Source organism: Dromiciops gliroides, chromosome 4 (genome assembly GCF_019393635.1).
Source record: "Dromiciops gliroides isolate mDroGli1 chromosome 4, mDroGli1.pri, whole genome shotgun sequence".
NCBI classification, from domain to species: Eukaryota; Metazoa; Chordata; class Mammalia; order Microbiotheria; family Microbiotheriidae; genus Dromiciops; species Dromiciops gliroides.
In genome coordinates, this window is record NC_057864.1 from 208819294 (window position 1) to 208841629 (window position 22336).

The 22336-nt window shown below is 39.3% G+C and overlaps 1 protein-coding gene across 1 annotated transcript in view; it reads left to right on the top strand.

Annotated features, from left to right (window-relative positions):
* Positions 1 to 22078, top strand: part of RGS9 (regulator of G protein signaling 9) — a 101921-nt gene extending 79843 nt beyond the window's left edge. Inside the window, exons 13-17 of the mRNA XM_043999581.1 lie at positions 3073 to 3188; positions 6021 to 6108; positions 8044 to 8182; positions 14219 to 14304; positions 18587 to 22078. Of these exons, the coding sequence (XP_043855516.1) occupies positions 3073 to 3188; positions 6021 to 6108; positions 8044 to 8182; positions 14219 to 14304; positions 18587 to 18755 (598 nt within the window). The 3' untranslated portion in view covers positions 18756 to 22078. The remainder of the gene's footprint in view (positions 1 to 3072; positions 3189 to 6020; positions 6109 to 8043; positions 8183 to 14218; positions 14305 to 18586) is intronic.
* Positions 22079 to 22336: the final 258 nt, after the last annotated feature.

Consider the following 22336-nt stretch of genomic DNA (forward strand, 5'->3'; position numbering starts at 1 on the left):
TTGCTTCATATGATGGTAAAGGTATGGAAGGGAAGAGAACTCACTCACTCAATCAATAAATATTGATTAAGCATTTAAATCTGGACTCAGACACTCACTAGCTATGTGACTCTGGGAAAGTCACTTAATTTCTATTTGCCTTAATCCACTAGAGAAGGAAATGACAAACCACTTCAGTATCTTTGCCAAGAAAACCCCATGAACCATATGGTCCATGGGGTCAAGAAAGAATCCCTTCTCTCAAGGAACTTACTTCTTAAAGGGGAAAAAAACAAGGACATATATAATTATATACAGAATAAATATAAAGAGAATAAAAATAAAGTAGCTAAATACAAGGTAGTTTGAGAAGGACAGGCCTAGAAGATGGAGGGAATCAGAAAAGGCTTCATGTAGGAGATGTTTAAGCTTAATCTTTTAAAAATGTAGATTTTTATTAATATATTTTTATATCTCTGTAATTTCCCCTTGTATCCCTCCCCCTCCCCCTCATAGAGCACCATCGCTTATGCTAGAGAACTGAGTTGCTTTTTGAAGGAAGTGGAGTAGAGACAAACACCAATGAAACAAATATCCATTAAGTGCCTTTGCTGTTTAATTGTTTCAGTTGTGTCTGACTTATCATGACCCCCTTTGGGTCTTCTTGGCAAAGATACTGGAGTAGTTTGCCATTTCCTTCTCCAGCTCATTTTATAGATGATGAAACTGAGGCAAATAGGGTGAAATGACTTCCCCAGGGTCACACAGCTAGTGTCGGAGGCCAGATTTGAACTCAGGAAGATGAGTCTTCCTGACTCAGGCCCCACACTCTATGCACTATGGCGCCTCCTAGCTATCCCCCTATTAAGTGTCTCTTACATACAACATACTGTGCTAGGCAATAAGGTTACAACGATAAAACATTCTCTATCAAGGACAAGATATTTATAAATAGATTTGCTACTAGTTAGGAAAAAAAAACCAACCCAACCCTTAAACATCAACTTGAAGCATCAATAAGAGATTGGAGTGGAAATTACTATACAAGAATAAAGGCCTACATGTTGTAGGCACCTCCAATTCCAATTGAGTGTGCTTTTTAACGATGGAATTTATAGAAGGGACTCATGATTTGTGTAGAAGTTGAACAAGATGATATCTAGGGGCAGCTAGGTGGCACAGTGGATAGAACACCAGCCCTGGAGTCAGGAGGACCTGAGTTCAAATCCGGTCTCAGACACTTGACACTAGCTGTGTGACCCTGGGCAAGTCACTTAACCCCAATTGCCTCACCCCCCCCCCAAAAAAAGATGATATCTGAGGTTCTTACACACTCATTTCCCTCATCTACAAAATGAGGGGGTTAGATTAGTTAATCTCCAAAGGCTCTTATATTCCCAAATTTTAGGAACTCAGAGATTCTTTGACACTTTCAGTCTTCTAAGGACTATCTGTGATGGACAGTATACTATGTGCCTCCTGAACTCTTCAGCCATAAAAAGCAAATTGTATTGGGAAAAGCTCTCAGTGCTATATGTTACTTCACTAGTGGTCAGTTGATGGGAATAGGAGCTGCATTCACAGATCTTGTAACTTGGATATGATAATTTGCCTCCACAATAAATGACTATATGACATCAAGTTGGCCAAATAGTTTGCTTTCAGTTAGGTGAGGTTTTGGGGATGGCTGAAATCCATGGAAAAATGCTCATCTTACTTCAATAGAGCCACAACAGGCAACACATTTTTTTTTTTAACTTGTTGATAAAAGCACAAGTTGAAATTGCAGAACATGAGGAATTCCCCAGGGCAGTGATTTTTATTTTTGTACTGATTCAAGTATCTAGCACCTGCACATTGCACATAGTAAGTGCTTAATAACTATTTCTTGAATTGGATTCAATCGAATATCTGCCTTTGGTGCAAGTTAGTAGTTGGCTCACCGTTAGCCATCATCTGCAATTGCTTGGGGGGAAAATAAAAATACCTTCTTGGTAGGTGAACATAAACTGATCAAAGTAATCCCTAAGCATATTGTTAACAAAGTGATGAAAGACAATAGAGACACTGAAGCATCCCAAAGGAAATGTGCATATCTACCCTAGGTCACAGATTCCTTCCCATTTCTCCTCCACACCAGGGTGAAACTTTGGTTCCTTGGAGATTCGATTTTGTAAGCTACCAAAGGAATAGCTTACAGGAATAGATTTGCAGTTTTATGTGCAATCATATTTTTTATTATGTGATGTTATGGAAATACTTGTTTTATTCCACAGATTAAAAATAAGATAAATTTTAGAAGAAAATGAAAGGAAAAAATAAAGAAAAAAAGAGAAGAGAAAAAGAAAGAAAGAAAGAAAGAAAGAAAGAAAGAAAGAAAGAAAGAAAGAAAGAAAGAAAGAAAGAAAAAAGGGGAAAAGCCATTTGCAAGGTGTTTGAAAAGCTCTAGGATAAAAGGGAATGAGGGTGGTAATCCATAAAGCTTAGTTCAGCATGGAGTGCCTATCTTCTAGGAACAAAGTGATAGTGATCTTCATGGAGAGACTGATGATAAGGTTAGTACAACTTTGAGTGGACAGGTTTGGAAAAGGTGGAAGCAGTGTTTGATGAAGCTGTCAGTGTCCAGAGAACAGTGGTATACACCCTCTAGAGGACTGGCTATATAATAGAGGTATGTGAGACACTGTGCATGCCGATGTCCTTACTTGTTTTTAGGTTCTTATTCTTTCAGTTCAAATTTATTTTGGGTCAGGAAGAGCCTTTCTCCAGGACTAGAGATCACAAGACCATTGTTCTAGAAATGGAGTGGCCCTTAAAGATAATCTCATTTAATTCTGTCGTTTTCCAGAAGAAACTGAGTCCCAGGGAGGTTGTGACTTTCCTGAGTTCTTGTGGGTAGTAAGCAACAGAGGCAGGGTTTGAATCTCCGTGCTTTGACTTCTGATTCAGCATTATTTCCACTAGCCCATCCTATTTCTGCTGTTCTGTGAAGGTTGGGGTGGAGAGGGCACCAAAAGTTGATGCTATAGTGCTTTATCTCTATTTCTGAGTCCGTATGTATATGTGGTATAGGTGTCTTCCCTCCTCTTTCAGGGTGGACATCCCAACCAAAATGAGGGTGGAACGCTGGGCCTTTAACTTCAGCGAACTGATCCGAGATCCCAAGGGAAGACAGAGCTTCCAGTTTTTTCTGAAGAAAGAATTCAGTGGTGTGTTTGACTTCTATCTCCCTTATACACCCTCTTCTTTATGCCTCTTGGGAGGTTCTCAGGAAAGTAGAAGCACTTTCCTGGATGTTCTCACAGTTTTATTTGTTTTGTGCTCACCCTATTACTGTATTTCCTTTTAAAGCTTTCAGAAATATTTGCCAGTCCTGGTAATAGCTGACATTTATATAGGCCTTTTAAGTTTGCAGAGTGTTTTACATAATTTATCTCATTTGAGCCTCACAACAACCCTGTGGGGGGTAGTTACAGTAGGAATTATTATCCACAATTTGCAGGTGAGGAAACTGAGACTCAGAGAGGTTAAGTGAGTCATAATCACATAGTTAGCAAGTGACAGAGGGGGAGCTCGAGCCCCAGGTCTTCCTTATTTCATGCCATGTTGGCTGTAGTAACAAATAATCTTTGGGGTGGAGATGTTTAACAAAGTCTCTGTTAACCTTGGCCATGGGTCCCAGTACTACTTTCACTTTTTTCCTTTGCCCACGTCCTCCCCTGCCTTGTCACTTAGCTCATCAGGCAAAGGGCTGTTCTGCGACGCATATCCTTGAAGTTCTTTCTCACTTCTTAAACATAAATTCTGAGACAAACATAGAAGGGGAATGGATGGAAAAGCTAAGTGTATTAACTTCTTTAATGTCCAACTTCCTGATTCCCTTTGGCTATTGTTTTTTTTCCCCTCTTTGTCATATACTATTTGTCCTGACTGGGCAGGATCAACTTTGATGTCCAAACTCAGGAAAAATAAAAGTCTCCTCAAATTGTTTACTCATGCATCCATAAATATGAAATGATGTCTGAGAAATAGCTGGCCAAATCAGGAAGCTATGTCAGAGGGCAAAAACAACACACACACACACACACACACACACACACACACACACACACACACTCAAACCCTTCCTTCCTTCCTTGGGCAGAGGGTCAAACTGCTCGTGTGAGCTTAGTTGAAAGTTATCTCCTCATCATTTCCTGTCTCCAAACCCATCTCTTAGGGAGAGCTAACTCTTTGAGGTCTGATACTCAAGTTGCCTACATAAGAACTAGACGGGTCCCTATTTCCCTTCTAACTGAGATTGTTACTCATCTGTAGGATGCATTATGTAATTCTCATTGACATACCAATAACCTGTCTGACAGCCTCTTGTAGAATATTATTTTATGATATGGTTTGTTAAAAATCTCTCTCTGTAATACAGCCCAATTATAGTAATAAAACCCAGATCAAGAGACAAGCATTCAGTTTCACAGAAAACCAAGTGGCCAGATGAGTACAGTTCCATCTAGTGGTCCAAGTGACAAAATACAGCTGCTGACAATTCACTCCTGGTTTATCATTACCCACAGTTCTATTAACTATAACAAGAATTCTCTGTAACAATCCTTCTGTTATTTCTGTGTTTTCTGTGGCTCGTCTCCTCTGTTAGGCAATATGAAGGCTTCAGGTATGAATGAGGCAGATAAATTGTTAGCTTTCCAGCTTAATGTTACTCACATTACCTAATTGCCCCCCCCACCCCCAAACAAGAATTTCTGTTGTACTTAATCTAATAGAGTCATGTTCACCATCTAGGTTTTTACAGACTGGTTCCCATATAATGACAATCAATATCCTAATTAGTAGTATGCATGGTTTTGGAGACTGGCCTAGATTATCTCTAAGATCCTTTCCAATTTTAAAATTTTGACTTCCTGTAGTTTCTGCTGAACAGGGTATATTTCTCCTTAGAATCCTAGGGTTGCAATCATACTCCAATTGTCAATTAGTCTGGTGTTTCCCATCTTTTCTCTGTGACATCTCCAAGAACTTGCCTACACAGAAGGATGAAGAGAGAGCTTCCTGCCATCTTCCAACCTATACCCATCACCCTCTGTTTTACACTCCTATTACCACATTATTTATATAATTATTCCCCACTGGTAATTCTCCCTTTATTCTCCACCTTAGTTTTCAACTGAAGAATGTCAAGATAAGGAAGCTCATGGACTTTTTGGCAGTATACCAAAGTGTGATAAGGCGCTAACTTGGTTGAGAAAGAAATGAAGGGTTGTTGGGAGTTCTGTTTTCTGTATCTTTCTTCAAAAATGTACTGATCCTTCAAGTTAAAGTAGCTTGTCCTTGCCACGCAAATAGTCACTTAGTTGGATTTTAATTACTCTGTCAGTCAATTCATCAAAACTATTAAGTGAAGTTTTAAATTCTGCTTTCTGTGACTATTGGATGAGGAGGGAGGAATATACAAAAGACATAGAGGTTACTTTTTTTTTTTTTGCCCAAATCCAGTTGGAGAAATGGGATACACACACACACACACACACACACACACACGCACACACAAGCATGCATGCATGCATATACATAAATACTTCCCTTGGAATAACTGGTGATAATAAATCCTATTATAATCTGCCCAAAGTGGCAGATTAGTTAAATTTAAATTAAAGAAAAGATTTCTAAGCCTCAGTTATAGGTCAGCTTGTTTCAAACAATATTTGCTACAATCAAATTCGAATACAATAAAGGAACAGCAGATGATCTCATGGAATTTGTTGTAATGGGATTTGATCTGTGTACTTCAATAGATGGAAAGCCTGGCACTAAGCCCAGGGTAATTATTCACCATGAACCATTTGAAGATAGGAGAGTTTTGCAGAATTCAGACAGCAAGTAGCAGCCCAATGAATTTATAAGGAGGTAGTAAATAATGAATGAAATTTTGATCAACCTCTGCTGTCCTGTTCCTTTTTTTCTTCTCCTCTCCTGCAACTCATTTCTCTTTTGGTTCTTGTCTGTCTGGTCCCTCTTAACTTCTTTAGGGGAGAATCTGGGATTCTGGGAAGCTTGTGAAGATTTGAAGTATGGAGATCAGTCCAAGGTCAAAGAGAAGGCCCAGGAAATTTACAAGTGAGCGTTGGAAAGATTGATGTTTTGTGAAAATCTTTCCCTCGGCTTCTTCTTCCACCACCCTGTGCATTACCATCCTTTTGTGAATAGCTGAGCAAATCTGTGTCGTGTGAACTTGTATTGCCTATAAATTAGTTATGGTCATATGTACTGGCAAGAAAACAGGGAGACCTTGCTTTCCCTGACTTGGGAAAATTTGTAAAGTTTTCAGGCTCCTTGTCCATCTAAAGCCATCCAGTCAGGAGTACACAATGGAAGACCAGAAAGCAAAATCTCATCTCCTCAGTTGTGTTTGTGTTTGTTTCGGTAAATGTATGTGTGGTATGTATCCAAGTGTGCAAGGCTTTGCGTGTTTCTCTTGTCAATTAAGATGAGATGTGATCCTGGTAATTCAAATGTTTCTTTCCTTCTCATGATATTTTTTTTCTGGGACTTCTTTGAAGATAGTCTATGAGGTTTCTGTAACTTCTTCCTCACTAAGAAAATACTTAAACCCAGTAAAGATGACAGATTAGTTACTTTCTGTATATCACTTCAGGTCTACAACTCTCCAGAAAAAAGGAATTTTGCACCATATTTGATTAACCTGAACTAGATCCACAGGAGAAAGAAGACAGCTCAACCCCATATGGCAACATCATTATGGATTAATAACAAAGGACTCTAATTGTTAAAATACTCACTTAGCACCTTTCCCCAATCAGTCTCCAAGTGGCAGGAGCATAAATTAACTAACAGGATTTTGCAGAGGCCACCTGCTGGTAAAGATGCTTTGCTGTTGTTCCACAGCCCCCACTCACTGCACCCTGCCTCCATGATGGGAAAGGGATGGAAGCCCTGCTGGGAACAGTCCTGTTGCTCAAGGTTGCTATTGAGAGCAGGGACCCAGATAGAGAGAATCCCGTATCTTTCAGGAGGCTGAGACAGCCTTAAAACTTGGCTTAACAAATAGGATACAAAGGAAAGTTAATGAATTTTCTATGAAATGAAAACTCCTGAATTCTTCAAGGAGAAAAGGGAACAACAACAAGAAGAAACTCTACAATAGCTACAATAAAAAAATGAAACCCATAGAAGAAATTAGGAAGGAACACCGGTCAGAACTTAGAGCTCTTACTATAGAATTTAAATACTCAGAAGATTAGGAAAAAATTAATTTATATTGAAGGATCTCTTAAAATAAGTGTAAAGATAGGTGAACAGATTTAGAACATGAAAATACTGAAATGGAGTAAATGTGATAGAAGAAAAACAAATAGCAATTCTATTGAGAATTTACGAATTCCATATAAGACAAAGTGACTGACCTTGAAAAAAAGATATTCAGTGATAATTTAAGGTTCATAGATCTCCAAGAAGTACATGGCAAATTAAAAAAACAAACAAACAAACCAGGAAATAATACCAGAAAACTGCTCAGAACTTTTAAATATAGACCATCACACATCAATAGAGCGAATCCATGGATTGTCTCCAAACACACACACACACACACACACACACACACTTATAAGAGGGCAGGGAGGCCTTTACAGTTTGGAAGAACATGAAAGTACTTCTGGATAATGTGGTTCTTGAACTGAGTTTTGAAGGAAACTAGGTAATGGGAAGAGAATGGTCCCTCTGGTTTATGTATTGGTACCTAGTCTGATGAGGAATCTGTGTTTTCATGAGATTTAGCTTTTAGGCCTAAAGGATTATAAGACTATTTCAGCTCAAATTTGTTGAGGACCCTCACCAAACACAAATCTATACTATGCCAAAGAGAGTAATGACTAAGCTGGATACCTATTATGGTCTCCTTGGCCTGGTTTCTGTTTGGGGCTACAGATTCTGTAGATGAAGGTAATGAGCTACAGGTGCCATCTTAGTCCAAACCACTTTGACTCAGAAGGTTTAATATCTCTTGCTAATAATTTCCCATTGACCCCCTAGGCTTTTTCTGGCTCCAGGAGCAAGGCGGTGGATTAATATAGATGGCAAAACCATGGACATCACAGTCAAGGGGTTGAAACACCCTCATCGTTATGTCCTTGATGCTGCTCAAACTCACATCTATATGCTCATGAAAAAGGTTTGTTCTTTCTTTCCTTCCTTCCTTCCTTCCTAACTTAGAGCTCATAAACACCCATAATCATTACCTATGTTAATTGTCCTGATAGCTATTCCTGGATTCAACATTCTATTTCCTGACTCCATTCCTTTTTAAGGGCTATTCCCCATATCTTGAACGTATTCCCTCTTCACCTCCACCTCTTAGACATCTTAGTTTCCTTCAAGGCTCAGTTAAGAAGGTAAAAGAAGTTAAGTTAAAAGAGAGTAAGCCTTTCCTGATCCCTGCAGTTGTCAATTATCATCTTCCTCATTAAATTATCTTGTATTTATAGTATTTATTTGCTGAGGATCATGTAGTTTAGTGTAAAGAGTGCTGGATTTGGAGTTAGAGGATCTGGGATCATATCCTGTTTCTGCCATATAGGTGTGGGATTCTAGGTAAATCACATCCTCTCCCTGGGCTTCGGTATCCTCCTCTTTAAAATGAAGGGGGTCACTTGACAACCTCAAAATTCCCTTCTAGCTCTCAACCTATGATCTTATGATCCTATATTGTATCCCCCAGTAGAATGTAAGTTCCTTGAGGGTAAGGGAATATTTGTGCTTAATTGTTTTTTGTATTTTCAGAGTCTAGCATATGTCACACATGTAGTAGGTGCTTAATAAATGCTTGTTGGATTAAATTGGTTTTGTGTGTGTGTGTCTACAAAGGACCCCATTCCTTCCTAGAGAAAGCTGGAGAATTAATGAGTTTGGAAAAGAAAAGGAAATTTTGTTTGGTTAGCAGTCTGATTTTTGTTTGAGGGAGACCCTATACAAGTAATTCTGCTGCCACTGAACTAAGATCTCCCTGTATCTAAACTGTTTAGAGCTCTAAGGGAGGCCCTTTTGAAAACTATTCTTTCAGGCTGATAAGGTGCAATTCAATTCAATAAAAATTTATGTGCCTTCTATATTTGCTATACATCTGCTAGGCACTGAGGATACAAAGAGGAAAAAAAAGCCAGCCTCACTATATTATAATCTAGTATATCTGTGACTTCTTCCTATTTTCCTTGGAGAGGTGGAGGACTATGGATGTAGAATATTGCATTTGCAGTCAGTTTTGATCCCTATATCAGTCAGTTGGCTTAACTATTTTTATTTATTATAAAAGGGAAGATGGGTTCGGAGACATGGCAGTAATGGTAGTCTATCCAGAAATGACTGCAAGGTAAAATTAAAAGCCCGAATAAAATGTCAGCAAAAACCCTTCAAAAACAAACCCCCCCCAACTGTACTAGTATAGGTGTACCCTATACTATATATTCTATATGTTAAAAGAGAACTTATAAAACCTATAAATTTTAACAGGTTAAATAAAATCTCACTAATTTGGGCCATATACACTTAGTTTATGATACTTTTGATAGTTTACTTGATCCTGATTGTTTATTAAGCAGTTTACAAACTGTTTTCCTTATACTATCCTTGGAAAATTAATACAAGTATTTCCCAATTTACTGGTGAAGACATGGAAGGAACAATGAATTTGGAATCAGAGGACCTAGGTTCAAACACTGGATGTTACTTTGGACACATCATCTGACCTCACTTTCCTCATTTGTAAATGAGGTTATTATTAGAGTTGATGACCTTTGAGGTACCTTTCAGCAATTTCCTATAACTTGCCAGAGGTCATCTAGCCAGTTAAATTGTTAGGGCCAGAGCTTAAAGTCAACTCTAGTAGGGACCTGACTCAAGTTTCCTCAACTGCAAAATGAAGTATTTACTATATAGCCCTGAGGGTCCCTTTAATCTCCTAATCTATGATCAATGACTTGAAAGATCATTTAGTCTTGGGATCCTAACCTGGGCTCATGGATTCCCAAGGGATCTGTGGATAGATTTCAGGATGTGAAAAAAAAAATTACCTTTTTTCCATTAACCTTTAACTGAAATTTAACATTTCCTTCAATTATGAACATTGGCAACAGACATTATTCTGAGAAAGGATTCGTAGAGCTGGGACTGGATCCCATGTTTTTTTTTATTCTAATACCAGTATTCTTTCCCTCACCAGATTGTCTCTGTTCTTGTGAATAAAGCAGGAAATTTCTTTTTCTATGAATTTTCATGGTGTTAAAAGCAAGAGGAACTCAATATAAAAACAGCAGTTTCTTCAAATTTGGGACTCAAGAAATCAATTCCTTCCACATGCATTTAATTTTCCATCTCAGCAATAAATTCTTTAAAATTAATAAATTAATAAGTAAATAAACAAATAAGTTAAATAAATTCTTTTAAAATTCATTATTTATTACGCAGTTTAGGTTGCTCGTACCTGCCAAAATTGCTAACTCATCTCATCTTGCTTATTTGCACTATTTTAATATTTTAGTCTGATGACATGTATTTTGCTTGGAGATAATGGAAAACCCATGACTCAGGGACCAGGTGTATTCCTATCCATTGAAGGGATCTAGATTTGGGCTCACATGAACTGGATTCCGTCTGGGGGTGACCCCAAAAGAAGACATCAGACTTTTCCTTAAACTATATTGCTTATTACACCACACCTTAGATCCCCAATGCAAATTACTTAAATAGAGCATAGGTGTGGCTCATGCCTAGGATCTCCCCTGAAAGGATTAACTAGCACAGTGATTTATTTCCTCTGTCACAAAAGAAATGTCTAAAACATAAAAAACTCAACAAACACATTGACAAACACTTAAAACATGATATGGTAACACATTACATATTATATTTTCCAAAGGAGGTTAATACTTAGAGCATGAAAGACTTTGAGAAACTGATAAACAGGCATTTCATTTTGATCTGGTATCTTCAGTGTCCATGTAACTGAAGGTCCATATCTTTTGGTTTATTCTCTCATTGCTTATCTTCTCCGAAAAGTACTGTAATTAGCAGAAAACATCTCTTGTTTTCTAATCAGTACCTGGATCTAGGAGCTTCTGACCTCTTGAGCTCATGAGAGGGTCTAAAAACATCCATCTCAGGAGAGGCAGCCAGGGACTTTTCAAAGTCCAGTTTTTGTCCAGATAGATATGTAGATCAGTAGATGTGCTCACTAGCATGAACAAGCATTTGGCATTGCTGCAGGGGTGGGGAGAAGAGAAAAAAAAATAGCTCTTTCCTCCACTGGAAGTCTGAGGGAGAGCTTGAAGAGTTCTGACATGCCTGACCGACGGAAAGAAGTTAGGGAGGGAGGGGGAGAGGGAGGTAGGGAGGAACAGAGACAGAGATAGAGACAGAAACACAGAAAGACAAAGAGACAGACAGGAGAAAGAGAAACAAGAGGAGTGAAAGATAGATACAGAAAGAGAAAGGGAGCAGAGTCACTTCTCTCAAAGTCTACTGAGTTTGTAGTTCTCCCCATTTCAGTGTATTGTAATGATTGGAATGACGCCACCTGCTGGAAAGCTACTGTAGGAAAACTCTGCCATGAGGAAAAGGTGTCTGAGGGCAAGCCATGTGGTCAAGGTCCTTGGTGTCAGGAAGTGACGTTTGCTTGTGGGTACTGTCTATCAAAACTACCAACCAATCAACTTGAGGAGCCTCCCATTTCTGGGAGGACATGAAGTAGGAAGCGGACGTTGGCAGAGGAGTTCTTTTTTTTTTTTTTTTTTTGGTTCCTGACCTTGCCATGGCGGGTTGGATGATGGGGTCTCTTAGAAATAGTTAGATTACCTTTTTCTCTGATCCTAATGCTATTTAACAAATACATAAACACTTAAATACTCTTGCTAAATCTTATAATTTATTGGCGACCACTCATTAGATTTTAGATGGTATAGCTAGAATTTTAGCCCCTTACAGTATATACCTTCCCCACTTCCCATTCCCCTATCTGGGGACCATGGGACTAGTAAAGGATTTCTGAATCATTCCCAAGTGCTAAGTCATTCAGTGCTGAGAAAGGGGACTGTCTCACTAGAGGTAGCCCAGGTACAGGTCCAGCTCCATCTATAGATTGTCCCCTGAAGTCCATCTCAGCACATTCTCTAGGTAACATGCTTCAATCCAATCCCTTGCGACAGTAATAAAATTTAATTCCTTTAAAACATTCGATCACATTTTCACTGAGTGAGATTGGTCTTTCTCTCTCCTACCCCACTAAAAAAATTAGTAAAATTTAACTAGGTTCACCTTACAGAAGGATTTCTTTAAATTTCAGTATTTCTTTAAAAAGTAACTATCCCTAGTATATTAAAATATTATTTGGTTTATGGAAAATTCCATCTGCAAACAAGTTTTCAGCTAAAGTGAGTAATGCCTTTAATATTAGTGACCAGGATCTGTTCAGTTTACAGTTAAGGATTCACAATGTCAACCAAGAAATATCTTTATAATATAGAGATACTCTCAACTCTTTTCCTAAGGCAAATCCCATATCATCAAGCACCATTATGGTCAGAGGATGAACAGCTTGTTCTTTGCCTCCAGGGCATTGAAATTTAGAGTCTTGACAGCATTTATACTTTTTCAGTATCATGAAATGGACTGGGTTTAGCATCTAGTTAGGAAAAATAATCAGAATTTACCAAATGGCTCATTTTTCCCTTGAACCTGCTATTTCTTTCCTACCCTCACCCCTTCTCCAATGGCTGTATCCCAATTGAACTCCACAATGGACAGCTAGGTGGCCAAGAAAATAGAGTAGTGGACTTGAAGTCAGGAATACTTGAGTCTGAATCCTGCTTCAGATATTTTATGATCCTGGGGTTAAGTGACTTGCCCAGGGTCACACAGCTAGTAAGTGTTAAGTGTCTGAGGCCGGATTTGAACTCAGGTACTCCTGAATCCAGGGCCGGTGCTCTATCTACTGCGCCATCTAGCTGCCCCGGTCACATAGATTCAAATTTCACTTTTGATGATTATTTATGATTGTAGGTAAGTCATTTCTTAGGGCCACAGTTTCTTCATCAAATGATGAGGTTGAAATAAATGGTCTCTATTTTCCTTCTAACCCTAATTCTATGATTCTCTTAAGTGACTATGTAAAGACACTTAGAATACAAAGACAACGATGAAATGGTGCCTGCCTTCAATGAGTTTACATTCTACATGACAGAATCAATACATCATCAGTGATGCTATCACTCTATTTCTTTTTTTTTTTTAATGGAATTTTATTTTCCAAAATATATGTAAAGGGGGTAGCTAGGTGGCGCAGTGGATAAAGTATAGTATGGGAAGGGTACTGGATCTGAAGTCACTGGACAGGTTCTAATCCTTACTTTGCTGCTTGTTATTTATATGACATTAGTCAAATCAACTAGCCTCTCTATTAAAAAAAAAGAGAGAGAGTTGTACTAGACTGCCTCTGATGCACCTTCCCCCTCTTTATTCATGGGATCCTATAATATCTTCATGAATTTGCAGATGTTTATGATCCTATAATTTATTATTATTGTTATTGTTATTATTATTAGTCTTATTACAAAGTCTCAAATCCTGATCACTAAGCTTCAGTGGTCTGAACCTTCCCTGAAGCTCTGAGAAACATTCAGGGAAATAGAACTTGGTGATTGTTTCTTTTTTTTTTTTTTTTGGTGAGGCAATTGGGGTTAAGTGACTTGCCCAGGGTCACACAGCTAGTAAGTGTTAAGTGTCTGAGGCCGGATTTGAACTCAGGTCCTCCTGAATCCAGGGCTGGTGCTCTATCCACTGCACCACCTAGCTGCCCTGGTAATTGTTTCTTTATCACTCATTTCTTATTTTTCTCCCATAACCTGAGCCTGAAAAGTAAGGGCCTTTTGTGAAAAGACTTAGAAGACTGTGTTCAGGGCTCATTTCTAGCACTTTCCTTTCTAGGGGATGCATTGTGTAGAGAAGACTGTCTATAGGGGGTCTCTCTTGTGATAAAATCTCTTTGAGGGAGGACTGCCACCTGGATTGCAGTACACAGATTTATACATCATATGTGGAAGAGAACAATTCTTTAGCTTTATTATTTTCTGCCTTGCAATAACTTGAAAACCACAGGCATTTTCCTTTTTATTTGGCTCATTCTCTCTCATAATTACTCTTTTGCTTTTGTTCCTACCAGGATTCTTATGCTCGATACTTAAAGTCTCCAATCTACAAGGAAATGCTTGCCAAAGCCATTGAACCTCAGGAGACATCCAAGAGAAGGCAAGTAGAATTGCCCTAACCGGTGGTTGTAAGCAGCCAACTTTTTGTTGTACAAAGGCACAAAGGAGGAAAAGGGAATATCTCTTCCCACCAAATGACAGGGTATTGAAATATTTGCATGTTTCCAGGAGATCAATACTTTGTAATTCATGAGGTTTAACCATCAATATTTTTCTGAGCAATCACTTTCAGTAAGTTTTTCTACCTGATAGTGTTTTAGAAGGATTTGGTTATATTTTGACTCAATAATTTTCATAGCATGAACTCATTGGATTTAAATAGATATTCCTTCTTACTCCTAACAACTGGAGAATTGCTTAGGAATTAACATGTCTTTACTTTTCATTGTTCTCCTTTAGTATCCTTCTTTACTTAAATTTTTAGTTCTTTTTTAGTTATGTGTGATGTATGGGAGAATGTTTTGAACTCTTTAGAATTGGGACTATAGGAACCAAAAGCTTTATTAATATTATAAGTAGTCACTGAATTGCTTAAAACAAAATAGATGCAGGGCTTTGGCGAGAACCTTTGCAAGATCAAATAGGTCTTTGAAACAGCCACCAACTCTCCTACCCCTGCCAACACAATTCTTTTTAACACTGGCAAATACATTTGCATTTGTATTTGCAGGTAGTTGGTTCATCTCATGACAGCTCTCTACTAGAATGTATCTTCAGGCAATCCAAAGAGGGAGAGGAAAAGAGATCAGAGGCACACATCAAAGGAAGCTCAAAAACAAAAACAAAAAACTTGATTTCATTGTTAAGAATAATTGGCCTATAATAAAAAGAGGAAGAAGGAAATCTATGTGTTCCTTCTACCTTGTCCACTTTTAAGTCATTGAGCATCCAAAGGACAGGAAAGCTTCTTCTTTGGGCAGCAAGAAAGGACCTTGATAGTTTTATACACCCTGCCAATAAAGTAGGAGGAAAGGGACTGGTACCTTCAGATCACTTGTTATTGGTGTGGTGTGACAAAGTGATTGAGATCTTCTTTGGGTAAGGAAATGGGCTCTGTGACCATTGATGTTTTGGATGATTTTTATACGTAGGGCAGTATTAGACTGGTGGAAAGAATTAAGGAATAAGTACCAAGAATCAAGGAAGTACCTCCAAATCCCTGATTGATCAGAATTTAGGAAGAGATGGTTATTTTCTTCAATCCAATCCCACGAACACTTATTATGTGTTTACTATGTGCCAAACACTGTGCTAGGCAGGGTCTATGCAAAGACAAAACTGAAACCCCTGCCCTCAAGGAGTTTACATTCTATTGGGAGTTATAATAAGTATACAGATAAGTATACCATAAGTTATATAGATAAGTATGATATAATTTAGGGTTTTATGGGAATGAAAGAGCAATTCTGAGAAAGTATTGTTGGAAAGCGTGAGGAGGGAGGGAAGGAAGAAGAGAGAAAAAGAGGGAGGGAGAAAGAAAGAGAGGGTGGGAGGGGGCAACTAGGTGGCAGGGGGCAGCTAGGTGGCGCAGTGGCGCAGTGGATAAAGCACCGGCCCTGGATTCAGGAGGACCTGAGTTCAAATGTGGCCTCAGACACTTGACACTTACTAGCTGTGTGACCCTGGGCAAGTCATTTAATCCTCATTGCCCCACGAAAGAAAGAAAGAAAGAAAGAAAGAAAGAAAGAAAGAAAGAGAGGGTGGGAAAGAAGGAAGTTGAAAGAGAGAGAGGGAGGCACACCCACTTTCTTTCAGTTAGAGGAAACATAGGGACTTATTAATGTCACAACATGCATATAACATGATGGTGGCAGTGCATTTGGCAGGGAGCTCCAACTCTTCCCAAAGCATCTATTCATTCTTCCTCTCCCTCCTCCTTCTTCTCCTTCTAAAGTTTTGTCCCTGCTTGTAGCACAATGGGGCCATTTAGTCAGAGGAGGACATTTGCTCCTAAGGTGCTTGGGTGTAGTCCCTCATCAGAGATCAGCTGCCATTCCCTGATTGGAGGGCAAGCTTGACTTTTTTTTTTTTTTTAGTGAGGCAATTGGGGTTAAGTGACTAGCCTAGGGTCACACAGCTAGTAAGTGTTAAGTGTCTGAGGTTGAATTAGAACTCAGGTACTCCTGACTCCAGGGCTGGTGCTCTATCCACTGCGCCATCTAGCTGTCCCTCAAGCTTGACTTTTACCAAGTAATTAGGCTTCATAGGGTGCATGGCTATAATGAGGCTGGGATGACCAGGGCTTTTTCCTAATCTGCCAAATTAGGGGGCCCCATATTACAAGGGCACTAATAGCATTTACAATGCTTTGGTGCATGAGGTGGTGAGTTCATTCCCCATACTGACACCCCCCCCCCCCGCCCAGTTACTGAGGCAGCTTCTTTAGCAGTGGCCTTAAATCCCAGGATTTTTGTTCCCCCTACCACAGGGTGGTGTTTTCCTTACTTCCCAACTGAGGGAACTTCTTTTTGTGTGTGCATGCATGCATGCATGCATGTATGTGCATGCTCATGTGTTCATTCCAGGGGCAAAAATTCCTAGTTATGGCTGTGATTTGGCATCTGGAGCTCCTGGTCATGTTATCTGTAATTCTGGAGAGAGATTCTAGATGCGAAGACCAGGCCACAGCCAATTGGAATTTGCTTGGTTTCCTTACTGCTGCTTAGTACATAAAGCAGATAGTTGGTTCATGGTACATGGCTTCTTCAGCATAGAGTGGCCTATAACATGAGATTCTAAGAGGGTAAGACATAGCCCACACCTTTCAACAAGTCTTTTATCTGACTAAACTGATACTGAGACTGTCACATGTACACATTTCAGGTCTCCATTTAGTTCTGCTCCTTAACTATTCCTTTTTTTTTGTCTTTTTGGTAGGGCAATGAGGGTTAAGTGACTTGCCCACAGTCACACAGCTAATAAGTGTCAAGTGTCTGAGGCCAGATTTGAACTCAGGTCCTCCTGAATCCAGGGCTGGTGCTTTATCCACTGCACCACCTAGCTGCCCCAACTATTCCTTTTAAAAGATCACTAGAGAAAAGGAGCCTATCACTATCGTTTTCAAAAAGACTGCCCTAGAAAAGGAGGCTTGGCAAATAGCCTCTGTGTAAAGAACAGAGTTCTTTCTTAAGTCCAACTGAAAGCATCCACATTTTATATCTACTTCCTAATAATAGCTAACATATACAAAGTTTTAGGGTTAACATAGAGATTTACTCACAGTAGCCCTATAAGGTAGGCACTAAAAGATATTGTTATGGTTTTACAGGTGAAGAAATTGAGAGTTCAAATGACTTGTCAAAAATCAAATTAGAACTGTCACTCAAACCTCAATCTCTTGCCTCTATCCAGGTCCTCTTTCTCTACTTCAGTTTTCCCAAAAAATTGATTGATTAACAAGAATTATTATGTGTTTATTTTGTGCTAGGCACTGACTGTGATAAATTTAGTAGAAACACATTAAAAAGGGAGATAGTCCTTGCCTTGTGGAGCTTATATTCTAGTGAAGGATACAAAATGTCATTGATAATAAATACAAGAAATACATAGAATATGTCCACAGTCATTTGGTGAGGGATACTGGTAGTGGGGAGAATCAAGGAAGGTTTCTTGAAGGAGGTGACAGTTGAATCAAGTCTTGAACAGAGCCAGAGGTTCCATGAGGCAAATGTGAAGAGAGAAAGAGAGAGAGACACAGAGAGAGAGAGAGACAGAGACAGAAAGAGACAGAGACAGACACAGACAGACAGAGACAGAGAGACAGAGAGAGGAGGGAAAAAAAAGAAAGGAAGGAAGGAAGGAAGGAAGGAAGGAAGGAAGGAAAAAACGAGGATGTTATGTAGAGGAAACAGCAAGAAGGCCAGTTTGACCAGTAGTGTGGGTGAAAGTCAGTAATATGTCATTGCCTTGGAAAGACAGACCAGAACTAGACTGTGAGTCTGCATGTTGTTCTACAGGCAATGGGGAGTCCCTGAAGCTTCTTGAGCAGGGAGTGCCCTAATAATACCTGTACTTAAGGAGTATCAGTTTGGAAACTGTGTGAAGGACAGTTTGTGGAAGGGATTGGTTGGTTGTAGGGAGAAAAGTTAGGAGATTATTGAAATAGTTTATGTGAAACTCGAGGGCCTGACGTAGAAATAGGGTGGTTATTTTGGGTGGAAAACAGAGAAGCTATGATTGGAATGGAAGGATGAGCTGAGCAAATCCAGTTTTGTTTTCTTTCCTCAGTATCTTTGCTGGGCAATCAATGTGCTTTCTCCCATGCATCACTCTAATTAATTCTGCCCCCTGCCTCTCTTATTGTCTTTCATTTTCGGTAACAGTCTCCCCTTCAGGCGGCGTCATCTCAAGTCCAGCCCAAGCCCTGTCATCCTTCGGCAGCTGGAGGAAGAGGCCAAAGCTCGAGAGGCAGCCAATACAGTGGACATCACCCAGGTCATGAGCAAACTGGACCGGAGAAGCCAACTCAAAAAGGAAATTCCTCCTAAATAAACTAATAATCATAGAAGGGGAAGGGGTATTCAAAGGGGCAGGGAAACTAAACAAAGTCACTGACCTGAAATCCCTGGTGCACATTATTCCACTTCCCATGCTCAGTGGGTTCTCTTCCTTTCCAGGTCCTTCCTCTCCCATTGGCCATGGACCACCACTAGTATTACTAGGGCAACCAAAGCTAACTTCCCCACCCTTATTTCATAAAGTAGCAGAATTAGAGGGTAAAAAGCTTGGACATGGGAGAGACATCTGACTCACAATCACCATGTAACAGCTTATGTTAAGTTCTGGAATGTAGGAAGTAAGAGAAAAGGGATACTTTGAGTAGTATTTCAACTAGAGAAACATAGAATTGGAATCTTCCCTTCTCTTAAGCTAAGCTATCTTAGGCACATCAGTTAAAAGGTAAACCTGAAATGTCCCTCACTCCTCCTATCATTCCACTTGGGCTACTCAAATGAGATTACTAGAATAATTTAGGGGTAAGGTGGGGGTAGTTGAGAGGTTCAGCATTTGCTTTCTTTTCTGCTCCCACCTGCTCAGGGCTATTTAACCCCTCCAGTTCTAGATGAGCCACTTCTTTTCTACACTGTTCTTAATTCATTTCAACAAGCATCTGTTAAAGATTTACCGTATGCAAGGGAGGCAGGCAGGGAGGAAGGGAACAAGCATTTATGTAGCACCTGCTACATGCCAAGCAAGTGCTAGGTGCTTTGCAAATATTATCTCATTCGATCCTCACAACAACCCTGCAAGATTGGTGCTGTCATTATCTTCATTTTATAGTTGAGGGAACCAAGAAAAATAGAGGTTAAGTGACTTGCCCAGGGTCACCCAGCTAGGAAGTGTCTGAGGCTGAATTTGAACTCAGTCCTTCCTGACTTCAGGTCCAGTGCCCTATTCACCATGGCACCTACTTGCCTCATAGTGCAAGTCACTATGCTAAATGCTGGGGATGCAAAGACAATTGCTATTAAGGAGCCTGCATTCTACCATACACAATTTTAGGGTCAAAAACATTTGCAAGGAGTTATTGGGAGTTTGTCTTCAGCACAAAACAGCTTGTATGAAGTGTCCATAGTTGTCAAGGCTAAATTAATACCCTCCCCCCTTTTTGTATTTAGCAGCAACTTCTAGGCCATTGAACAAAGGCATGTTTTTACCTTCTTACCCAAAAGTAAGAGTTTTAGTAATTCTTAAAATGGACTGTTCTCTAGGATAATAACATCCTGTGGATCTAGACTTAGTCCAAGCAATCAGAAGAGTGAAAAGTGAAATGAACATGCACAACAATTAAAGAAATATCATCTTTAAAGGCTTCTTAGTAATTGACACTGGGCAGGGCTATGTAGCAATGACTTTGCTGAAGATTCAGGTAGATGGATGACAGGAAAAAAGTAGGTTGATTGAATGAATCCTCTAATTATAGTTAGTGATAATCCCAATAGACCAGCATTAGCCAAACCAGAATATAGGTAATTCTTTTGATCTTTTTAAGCTTAACTATGATTTTATCCTTCTGGTTTTTCCCCTGCTGTACCTTTAGTGCTTATGCTAATTGTCAGGTGAGAAAGGAAGGTAACCCAACTTTCATGACTGGAAGGCTAATGCCAAGAATGAGCTAATAATTTCTACAAGGACACTAAGAAGGCAAATTAAAAAGTTGAGAATGGGGTCAACCTTTTTATATGTGTGTGGCCATTGGTTTCATGATGATGAAATGTCCCCAGACATTGCTCACCTCACTTTTATCAAAGTATTCTTTTCTTAGAAAACACTGATGAGTGGACACTGATGGGTGCTGGCAGCCCAGCAGTAATCCCTGCTACTGAGGATGCTGAGCCTACTGGATCTCTTGAGCTTGTGGATTAATCTGATTGGTATCTGGGAATAAATCCAGCTTCAATATGGTGAGCTCTCTGAAACTGGGGACCACCAGTTGCTCAAGAACGGGTTAATCAGATCTAAAAATGGAGCAGTAGTGAGATTGGGCCTGTGAGTGGCCCTTGAACTTTCAGCCTGGGCAAAATGAGGAGATCAAATCTTTAAAAAAAAAAAAAGAAAAGAAAAAACCTCTAAAATGTATAGCTAGATAAGTTCTATTCTCCTCTCCTGTGAAGAACAAGGAAGTTCTCATGCAAACTGATACTGTCCTCATTTATGACAGCTTTTTGGACTTGTGATTTATATTCATCAAAAACTTCTAGAGAAAAAATTCCTTCTACCAATTCCAAAGGTATTTGTAGTATGGTATCATATGGTACCATATGGATAGATAGATAGATAGATATAGATATAGATATAGATATAGATATAGATATAGATATAGATATAGATATAGATATAGATATAGATATAGATATAGTACCATAGTATTATACTACCACAATTTTTCTGCAATTTATAGTCTTAATAAGTATCCTGGAGGCACCAAAATGGTATAGATATCCTATGTGCCCATGATAGCACAGCTCCAGAATTTGAACTCAAGACTTCATGACCCTAAGCCTAGTTCTCTCTATATCATGTTGCCTCTCATGACAGCTTTACCCCCAGATGATTCCTGGTCCTGAATTTATGCAGTTAGCAAAATAGGGGAGAATCAAGCTTATTGTCTAAATACTAGAAATCTGAAGAAGAGTGTTTGGACTGTAGTCTAGAACTGTAAGAAAGAAGAGAAAAAGGTTCCTATCTCTTTATTCATACTCTTGTTACCTACAGATTTTTTTTTTGTAGGGTAAGGGTGAGAATCTGTGCTTGGAAGGAATAGGAGGCCAATCCTATGAATTCTGTTTCCATGAATTCAAGAAACCATTTTTAGGCAGCCATTAAAATTTTAGCCAATTGTGTCTCTGGGAGAGACCCGGGAGTATCCATGGAGATTACAGGAAAGGCTTAACTCTAGAAACTTTGGTCTCTGAATATTGCTTTTGATAGTGAGCTTTTAGAAATACATTATCGGGGCAGCTAGGTAGCACAGTGGATAAAGCACCAGCCCTGGATTCAGGAGTACCTGAGTTCAAATCCGGCCACAGACACTAGCTGTGTGACCTTGGGCAAGTCACTGAACCCCCATTGCTCCGCAACCCCCCCCCAAAAACAAACAAAAAAAAGAAATACATTATCTATTGCCTTCTGGTTAGCTTATTTTCTGTTACTTTTAACCCAATAAGTGTTTATTGAGCACCTCTTAAGTGCAAAGCACTGTGCAAAGTTGTGGGCATATAAAATCAAAATTAAAACCAGTCCCTTCTCATGAGGGGCTTAAATTCTACTGGGGTAGGATCAATGTAGCAAAATGTACACACACACACACACACACACACACACACACACACACACACACACACACATACATGGACAATTCTACAAGGATATTAGTCACCCAGACTGAGAGCACAAACATGATATCCACTTTTATTCCATTGAAATTACCAGGACTTTCTCAAACTAGTTTTCACTACCAAGTCCCAAGTTATCTTCCATCCCCACTTTTAGATGTGTAGCTTGTAGGGATCAGGATACGGCACTTGTTGGGCATGACTCTATAGGAGATTTGATGATTATTTATAGGTTTT